The sequence below is a fragment of the Lathyrus oleraceus genome, chromosome 4 (genome assembly GCF_024323335.1).
Source record: "Lathyrus oleraceus cultivar Zhongwan6 chromosome 4, CAAS_Psat_ZW6_1.0, whole genome shotgun sequence".
In the NCBI taxonomy this organism is placed as follows: domain Eukaryota; kingdom Viridiplantae; phylum Streptophyta; class Magnoliopsida; order Fabales; family Fabaceae; genus Lathyrus; species Lathyrus oleraceus.
In genome coordinates, this window is record NC_066582.1 from 22258112 (window position 1) to 22268334 (window position 10223).

The window sequence follows — 10223 nt, forward strand, 5'->3', positions numbered from 1 at the left end:
GAGTGACTCACTCACGAGCACTTACTGGATTGTGGTGCGAAAGTTGTGGTGGGAAATATCTTGTTTGAGTATATGAGGAAATAGACTCAAGGGTTTAGAGAATGTGAAACATGATGAAATTGCAATTTTAGCAAAAAAAAAAGATATTTGGATGAAACTGCAAGATCATTATTATTTTTTATCAACATTTACTAATTCTTCATCACCCACTTTTAATAAAGATGAAGATTGAAAAGAAACATAAGGTATTGTTGGATTTTCTGGATTCGATCTTTTGGTTCATATTTTTGAAGCTAAGCAACTAATTATTGCATATTACAAAATTAAGAAAAATAAATTATATATATTTTTTATTTTATTAAATTCATTAAAATAAAGGAAGTTAGATTGATTTAATTAGTAAAGAATTGACTCATACACTAAGATATTGTAGATTCAACTTCTATTACTAATAAATATTTTGAGAAAAATCAATATACAATTTAAAAACAAAATTTTATTACATATAATTTCCTAATCTACACTCTTAAACCACAAATTATCATTATGGTTAAATATTTAATATATTGGATAAGAGTTACACCTACGATTCCTTACTTTCATATACTTTTGGGAAAAGAATAAATATTTTGAAGTTAACAAACATGAAAGGATAAACTCATGAGTCGGAGTAGTACCAAATATTTGGTCAAATATGATGATGCTTGGAGTATGTTTTTTCTTACCAGACTAAGAATGTAATTAATATTATATTTTACTAGCATTCAGACGGGCACTCACGAGTCCGTCTGTCCGCTTTTTTAATGCACATCATTGAAAATATAAGTGATATTTTTTATTTAAATATAATTTTTAAAAATTACATGAGAAGTTATTAATAGGAAGTTACGTGGAAGTGGAAGTTATTAAATAAATTACACAATAAAATAAGGGTAAAAATGGTAGAAAAACAGACTACACCAAAAAGAAGTATTTCTTTTATATATTATTATAGATTATACATGCTTTAATTTTTCTTTTCTTTTGTATTTTTTTCTAAAGATATATAAATAGAACGTACTAATATTTTATTTACTTATTAGACATTTTAAAATCAAAATATAACATTTATGTTAATTGTCTGAAATTAAATTGATTTTTTTCAAATCTACACCAAATTTGAAAGAAGTGAAAGAAAATAGTATATTTTTAATTTGAAAATGATATTTGGAAAGATGATGGGAGAACTCTTGTATCTTTATAGAGTGTCTTCAGAACTTTATTTTCTGGATTCAGCAATAACAGAATGAGAAGTGTTGTGTTGCTTTTCTTTTTCTTGGTTGTTTTGACACGATATTGGTGTTACAATGAGTTTGCGATCTAGCTTATTTCTCCTTTAACATGTGATTCTCAATGGGAGTCTCTCATGGGGTTATGTTGATGGCTTTTTGTTCTAATGTGATTCTCGGTGGGAGTCTCTCCTGGGGTTATTTTGGTGGCTTTTTTGTTCTATTGTTTTCTTTTTTGTTGTCTCTTGATTCTCCTTTGTAGTTTTGCTACTCCTTTTCTTATTTGAACTTATTTGTATCTTTAGGGGTATTTTTCACCTCCTCCTTATTATTATTATTATTATTATTATTATTATTATTATTATTATTATTATTATTATTATTATTATTATTTTGCCTTTAAAAAAATGTTGCTCAATAACGCAAGATTTTATTAATGAATAATACTTCACTAGTACATACTATCTAAGGTAAATTAGTTGATAGTTATGCAAATATATTGAATATATGGACGCGAGTTTGAATCTGCGACATCCTGTTTATTCAACTTTAAAAGATGAAATTCCAACCACTAAATTATTTGATAAAAAAATTAATTAAACAGGCCATCTGAATCAAAATGAAAAAATAATCTTTTTTTTTTTATTTTGGTTCTAAAATTGAATCAAATATGTTCTTTTCGGGAATCAGAAGTGAATGTTTCAGCTTCACGAAGTGACCAGAAATGATGAGAGGTGAATAAATGTTGATCTTAGACGGCGTCTCCGATCTTCTTTACGGTGGTGCAGGATGGACCTGCATGGTTAACACTCCAACGCCCAAGTCAGTTCAAGATTCAAGATGAGTAAAGTGAAACTGGAGATCAAAGATCGTGTACCTTCTAATGGCATGTGAATTGTATTTATATATTAGGTCAACTATAACAGGCTTTTGAGATGGATTGGCCTTAGTCAATTGGGCCTTTCCGGTCCAAAATAGTTGTCCCAAGGCTTTGTCGGGCACTAGAGTCGCCGAGGAAAGCCTTAAGTATCATTGACCGGCCTCCACGTTGTAGTCAGGTTTGGAATATAATTGATTTGCTTTAGGCCAGTTTTGAAAAAGTAATGGGGAATAAAAACATTTAATGGGATTCCATCATTTAGACGTTTTGTCATCCATTCCAAACACGTGTGATGACGTAACCAACTAAGGTATGGCGAAGTCCATATAGTGCTCAAGTGCGCTTGAGTTTGGTGTGTTTCCCTGAGTTTAACTATGGTTGTTGATCTTGTGATTTATGTTGATAGTTGGTCTTGTTCCTTCAATTGACATTGCTTATAAATATATAGAGTTGAATATTTAGAAGTTTTTGCAATCTTTTAGCTTTCAAACTTTCAGTTATTTTTTCAAAGAAAATGTCTATCCTTTTTTTTTGTTGAGCATATCATTAAAAGTGACTTAGAAATTTTCTTAAAGCTTTGTTTTTTTCATTTCTACTGCTTCATCAACCTTCTTTAACCAAGTACCCTTATAACTCAAGCCTTTCCTTCAACATTCCATATTCCCTTAGTTAGGATGAGTCATAACATTGTTGATTTAGTGAGAGATTATGAAATGGAAGCCTCGTTTGGGTCATCCCTGATTCCCCTCGCCCTTCTTTTAGTAGTGATCACGTAGAACTAGAGATTATAACCATCTAGGACGATTCTGGGTTAGAAGGGACGTTTGTGACTTCTTTGTAAGAAAAAGCTTCTTTTTATGTGTCGTTAGATGCCCTTATATCAGATGTTGGAAGAAGAATAAATTGCATAGAGGTCTCCATGCCCCCTCGTTTCTTGTCGAAGGAAGATGTGAAAGCCAACCTACGAAGGAGGGAATATGCTAAATATTTCATCCAGGTTCGTCCACGAACATATGGTTATGCACCGAGCGACGCTGAGGTGTTGAAGCACTTGAATCTTCGAAGTCGGCTAGGTGCATCGGAGTATGATTGGGTTGATGTGAATGTAGCAGGCACTTCCTCGGAACTGAGCACTCATGCCGCTCTTAGTAATGTCAAAATTTTGGTTGTTGATCCTTCGAAGTGGTTAGTCATTCCGGTGCCAGAGAAGAAAATGACATGCAATTCTTTCGATGAATGAATGGTCCAATTTTATGTTTGTTTGTTTACAAGAATATGACTTTGGTTGTCTTTTTTTTCTTCTGAATTTGAGGTAGCTGTCCCAAAATATTTAAAATTTGCTCCTTCCCAGCTTCACTCGGGGTCATGGGCATATATAAGGGTCTTCCAACTGTGTGTCAAGCACAAACCCTAGAATCCCTCTCTTAACTTATTTTTTTGATTTTTTCCATCAGAGGTGTACTTCCTTAGACAATTTCCATGATCGGGGGCTTATTAGTCTTCATCCAGACAACGTTTGATTTGACCCATTCACTATGGATTGGAGGAACTTTATAGGATGTTTCTTCTTGGTGAAGCCCCTTACCATCACGACTCATTCTACTTTCTGCTACCTCCTTGCTGGTTCTCCTCAAATTTGTCAGTTTTCATATCTAAAGTAATTGCCCAAGCTCCATTTTAACCTGTCTGCTTACTCCTATTGTACCAAGTCAAGTTCTCTTTTTTCGAACGAGGTGATAACGAAGGAGGAAATGCAATCCTGGTTTCAAGGGCTTTGATATGTAGACAAGTTCACTCCTGGTGAGGTGTTTTCTGCCGATGTGGGGAAAATGCGAATTGATACTCATGTTATCTTGAGTGCAGTCTGTTGATTAAGCGTTATGGCCGGTCGAGAAAAAACCCTATGAAAATCGAGGTGGTTTGGTTCGGTTATCAGTTTAGTTTTTAGGGACCGGCAAATCGGTGAACCGAACCGATGGTTATAGTTACCTACTTAATATTTTATTCAGCTTATTAATCTCAAATTTTGCACTAACCCAACCCTTCTTCATCTTTGATTAGAGTTTCTTCCTTTAATCAAAACAACCCTTCTTCATCTTTGATTAGAGTTTCTTCCTTTAATCAAAACACGTAACCAACAACCATAATCCAAACACAGAAAGTAGAATCCTAAATTACAAAAATTTGCTCTCACCAAATTGTTGCTCTCGCCGATTGTCACCATTGTTTCTCTTGCTACCTTCGTTATGCTCTATTTTGGTCGCATTCATTGTGTTTCAAGTTCTCTTATCTTAAACGAAATTTCTTATAGTTTTATTATAAAATAGTTTTGATGTATATTTGAAGTGTGAAACTTATTAATTTTTGTGTATTACAACCTTTTATTTTTATTGTTGAGTTTTATTTATTAAACTTTTAGTCCATTCCCAACCATATGATAATAGAAGCTTAATTTATTATACATTCATTGTGAAAAATTTATTTTTTTAATAAAAAATTACTATTTATTTATGTTGTTTTACTTTTTTAGTGGTTAATAAATCTAGATTTGTCTAGTTATTTATATATTTATGACGATTCTTTTCAAATTAAAAATCAATTTAATATTTTATTTTCTAATTATATTTTTTTTAAAATTTATTTTAGGATGGTGAATTGGTGATTTAAGTGGAAAAAAATTGTAATTTTATTTTGATTGTATTTTATTATTTGATATCACCTAATGAACTTGGTTTGTATTTTGTACCATATTTGATAGGAAGATGAATTTATTTCGATTGTATTTTGTGTTTGATATGACGGTGAAATTATTTTGTTGTATTACATGAATATATTTTGGTTGTATTAGTCATTATTAAGGAACAATTTTTATATTTGATAACGAACTTATCCACTATGTAATGAAAATTGTGTAACTGATTTGTATGATTTAAGTACAACTCTTAAATTGTTTTAAAATAAAATATAAAATATATGAAATAGATTATATGACATGTGTTATTTGTAGTTATAATACCAGAAATACATAGCAAAATATAATAACAAAGAATACACAAATAAAAAGAATACACAAATAAATATAATGTAAAAAATAAATGTTATAAATTAATCAATTTGAACCGAATCAAATCTATTAATTTGGCTCGATTCCATTCTTGATAAACACTAAAGATTAAACTAAATTAATAAAAATATCTTTGATTAATTTTTTTTAAAAGCAAAAAATCGATACTTGATTAGATTTTGATACTATGACATGAGTTCGAGGTTTTGTTTAAATTTTTTATGTTGCACCAATAAAAAATTATTTATATACTTTTTAGTATTTAATATATTTTTCTATTTTTTTTATTTTTTATATAATTAATAGATGATAAATTTGTAAACTATTTTATAATTTATATTTTTCACATTTAATTACATTTTTAAATTTATGTGAATTGATCAAAACAATAAATAACTTAGAATTTGTATTAGCTTTTCAAAGATCTTTTTTAAAAATTTTAAATTAAAAACTAATTGAAATAACTTCTTACAAAACTGCTATTTTAGATAATTCATTATTTTTTAAGGATTTATTAAATGTCAAAATTTAAAAACTATTTACTTTAAAGTTATTTTAAATAATTTTTAATAAAAAAAAAATGTTTGATATATAATATCTAAATTTTCTATAATTTTGATTAATGTTAAATTATTTAATATAACAACTATTAAATGATTTGATGTAATTTTTTTATTTATAGAAATAGTTGATTATATTTCTAGTTTTTTAAAAAAACATTCAAAAAATAAATTTTAAAAATCGACAAAATTACAAATAATAACATATTAAAATTCAAAAATATTATTAAAATATAAAACATATAAATAAATAAGGAAGTAAAAAAAACATACATCATAAAAATCTTTTTAATTTAATACTTATTATTTTTATATCTTAGAAAAAATAAATTAATGATTTTATTCTATTTTTCTCTTGTTGCCGTAAAGCCCACGTGATCCTATGAATTCGCATTGAATAGAGATTTTATAGTTATCCCTCCCCTCTCAACCGGCTATATCCGGTCACCTTTTCAAATCCACAAACAAATCGTAACTCAATTTACTCTAATCAAAACCGAAGAATAACGTAACGTCAAGGGTCGGTTACAGTTATCACTCGGTAGTCGGTACTACAAACTCATCAGATAAGATCAAATCTAAACCGTCCGATCAAATACTACCTCCCCCCAATATAGTAAAAATAAAACCGGTTCAGTTTCGTTCTTATCCGCAGTCACATAAAAAGTCTAGTTTTTATTTTATTTTATTTATTTATTTTTCTCTCTCAAAATCATAAACTTCACTAACACACGCTCCTCTCTTATGGAATTTCATTCACTATCTTTTTTTTCCATTACTCAACGATTCTTCGTCTTTCACAGTTCACACAAACATTAACACAAACACATAAACTGCATAATTTTCTTTCTTTTTCTTCTTTCATTGTTTTCAACAATGCTTTCAAGATCTTGTTTAGGTTTATTGAATCACGTAACAACGAACGATTACATAGAAGAATCCACCACTGTTCAGAAAATGGTAACGACGCTGACCGGAGAAGATGAACTCAAGTTTCAACAAGATAGCGTTTCGGTTTCGTCATCGCGCGAACGGAGAATGATAATAGTAGCGAATCAGTTACCGATACGCGTTGTTAAAGGTTCTAAGGAGGAGGATGAGAAGAAGTTGAAATTTGAATGGGATGTTGATAGCATATCGTTTCAGCTCAAGGATGGCTTTTCTGAAAAAGTTGAGGTTTTGTACGTTGGGTCTTTGAAAGCGGAGATTGATCAATCGGAACAAGATGAAGTTGCGCAGGTTTTGTTTGACAAGTTTCGTTGCGTTCCCACTTTTTTACCTTCGGAGATTCATAATAAATTCTACCATGGTTTTTGTAAGCATTATCTATGGCCTTTGTTTCACTATATGCTTCCTGTGTCCAAGAGTCAAGGTGCTCGTTTTGATCGTTCTCAGTGGCTTGCTTATGTGTCTGCGAACAGGATTTTTGCTGATAAGGTTACTGAGGTTATTAACCCTGATGAGGATTATGTTTGGGTTCATGATTATCATCTTATGATTTTGCCGACTTTCTTGAGGAAGAGGTGTCCTAGAGTGAAATTGGGTTTTTTTCTTCATAATACCTTTCCTACTTCGGAGATTTATAGAACATTACCTGTTCGTGAGGAGATTCTGAGAGGCTTTTTGAACTGTGATTTAATTGGGTTTCATACTTTTGATTATGCTAGACATTTTTTGTCTTGTTGTAGTAGGATGTTGGGTTTGGATTATGAGTCTAAAAGAGGTTACATTGGACTTGATTACTTTGGTAGAAATGTTACCATCAAGATTTTACCTGCTGGGATTCATATGGGTCTTCTTGAGTCGGTGTTGTCGTTGCCTTATACCGCCACAAGGGTTAAGGAATTGAAGGAAGAGTTTGAAGGGAAGGTTGTGATTTTGGGGGTTGATGACATGGATTTGTTTAAAGGTATTGGGTTGAAGTTTTTGGCATTGGGGAAGCTTTTGGAGGTGAATGAAAAAGCAAGGGGTAGAGTTGTTTTGGTTCAGATTCTGAATCAAGCCAGGAGTAGAGGAAAAGATATTCAGGACTTGAAGTTTGAGATTGAAGCCATTGCTAAAGAGATTAATGATAAATATGGTGATAAACAATCTGGGTATAGGCCAATTGTTTGCATAAATGGCCCCGTTTCAACTCAGGAGAAGGCTGCGTACTATGCTATATCAGAATGTTGTATTGTAAATGCTGTGAGGGATGGGATGAATTTGATGCCTTATGAATATACTGTTTGCAGACAAGGAAGTGTTGAATTGGATAAAGCACTGGGGGTGGATAACGATGAGGCTAAAAAGAGTGTTATCATTGTTTCTGAGTTCATTGGTTGTTCTCCTTCGCTCAGCTGTGCAATTCGGGTGAATCCGTGGAACATTGATGATGTTTGTGAAGCAATGAACTCAGCAATCAGAATGGCGGATGCTGAGAAGCAATTGAGACACGAGAAGAATTATAAGTATATAAGCTCTCATGATGTAGCTTATTGGGCTAAGAGTTTCGATCAAGATTTAGAGAGAGCTTGTAGGGAGCATTATCTGAAGAAGTGGTTGGATGTTGGTTTGGGACTTAATTTTAGAATCATTGCTTTGGATCCTAGTTTTAAAAAGCTTTCTGTTGATTACATTGTCTCTGCTTATAGAGATACAAAGAGTAGGTTGATCCTTTTGGATTATGATGGTACCATGATGCCTCAGGGATCACTAGACAAAACCCCTAGCTTGGATGTTATCACTCTCTTGAATGGCTTATGCAGTGATCCTAAAAATGTAGTTTTCATTGTTAGTGGCAGGGATAGAGAATGCCTTAGCAAGTGGTTTTCTCCCTGTGACAAACTTGGTCTCTCTGCAGAGCATGGTTACTTCACTAGGTAACATTATTCAATTGAACTTATGGTTCATTCATCAATGTTCCATGATCTCACTTTGTTTGTTATTTGTTGATCCATTTTGTTTTGGATTTCTTTTTGACTGATTGCAGGTGGAGCAAAGGTTCTCCTTGGAGAACTTGTGGATTGGCATCAGATTTCGATTGGAAAAATACTGTTGAACCGGTGATGGCGCTTTATACAGAAGCAACTGATGGTTCCTTCATTGAAAAAAAGGAAAGCGCAATGGTTTGGCAACATCAAGAAGCCGATCCCGATTTCGGATCGTGGCAGGCTAAAGAGCTTCTTGATCACCTGGAGAGCGTGTTAGCGAATGAACCCGTAGTAGTTAAAAGGGGACAACATATTGTTGAAGTAAAGCCTCAGGTAACAAACCATACTTTTTTATATCTTTTCACATTTTAGTTATAAAGAGACAGAATAAAAGATTATTCATTTTAAGATTTCATTAATTAATTATAATCAAAACAAAGGTGAATTTTTGTAATGGTGATTTCTTTTTTAAGTTATGTTTTGTGTGAGGATTTAATTCATATACATTGTAATATACATTGTGATAGGCAAATCATTAACAACATTTGACAGTCATAAAAGTGATTGTTATTTGTTAGTATTTTGCACTTGAAATGTATCCAAATTAACTGCTTTTTTTGTGTGTAATGTTTGTATTTTTGTGAGATGCAGGGTGTGAACAAAGGTATAGTGGTTGAAGAGCTTATATCAACCATGAGGAATGAAGAGAAGTCACCGGATTTTCTGCTTTGCATAGGAGATGATAGATCAGATGAAGATATGTTTGAAAGCATTGCTAATTTAGCTTTACCAACCATATCACAAGTATTTCCATGCACGGTTGGTCAGAAACCGAGTAGGGCCAAATACTATTTGGACGATACTCCGGATGTTATCACGCTGCTGGAAGGACTTCTGCGGCATCAGCAGATTAAGCACAATGTAGAATGAAATCTCTATACAGAAAAACAATGTTGTACAGAATGATAGATAACCTTGTTTATAGGTTCATTTGGGAAGAAAAAAACAAGGTCAATCAATACTTTTAGAATTTTACAGATTATCTAGTTTATTTATGTAATTAGCACCAAAATTTCTTTTTATGTATTATGACAAGGAATGAATACAGGTTTATGCTTTTGTGAAAAGAACCTAACAACAATATTTTGCGAGTATGATGAGTCTTCACTTTTCAGTTAACAATGTTTATTGATTATGATTTATTTATTTTGGATAAAACTATTGATAATGATCTTAAATCAAATTGGGTGGGTGATGCTGTATTGGCTCTAGCTGTCATTTTTCATATCCAGAATATAATAAATTTATTATTTTTTGTTGACTGTTTTAGAAGCTTTCTTGGTCAGGGTGAAAACCGAAACTATAAAAAAAAACGTGCCTTTTGGATTGTAAATAATAGTAAATGAAAGGCACAAACAATTGAAACAAGCATTATATGATGTGGTTCAGAGCACGTTGGTGGAGTTGAGAAAAAGCTGGTATTAGTACTAGATGTTGAAAAAACAGGCTGGCAAATTTATGTTCCAATGCAAAAAAGTC

General features: G+C 31.8%; 1 protein-coding gene across 1 annotated transcript; it reads left to right on the forward strand.

The window, feature by feature from the left end:
* The first annotated feature begins 6424 nt into the window (after positions 1–6424).
* Positions 6425–9838, forward strand: LOC127138510 (probable alpha,alpha-trehalose-phosphate synthase [UDP-forming] 11). Its single transcript, XM_051064975.1, has 3 exons — positions 6425–8633; positions 8744–9017; positions 9336–9838. The coding sequence occupies exons 1-3, from the start codon at positions 6649–6651 to the stop codon at positions 9612–9614; spliced, it is 2538 nt and encodes an 845-aa protein (XP_050920932.1). The 5' UTR covers positions 6425–6648; the 3' UTR covers positions 9615–9838.
* The last annotated feature ends 385 nt before the right edge of the window (positions 9839–10223 follow it).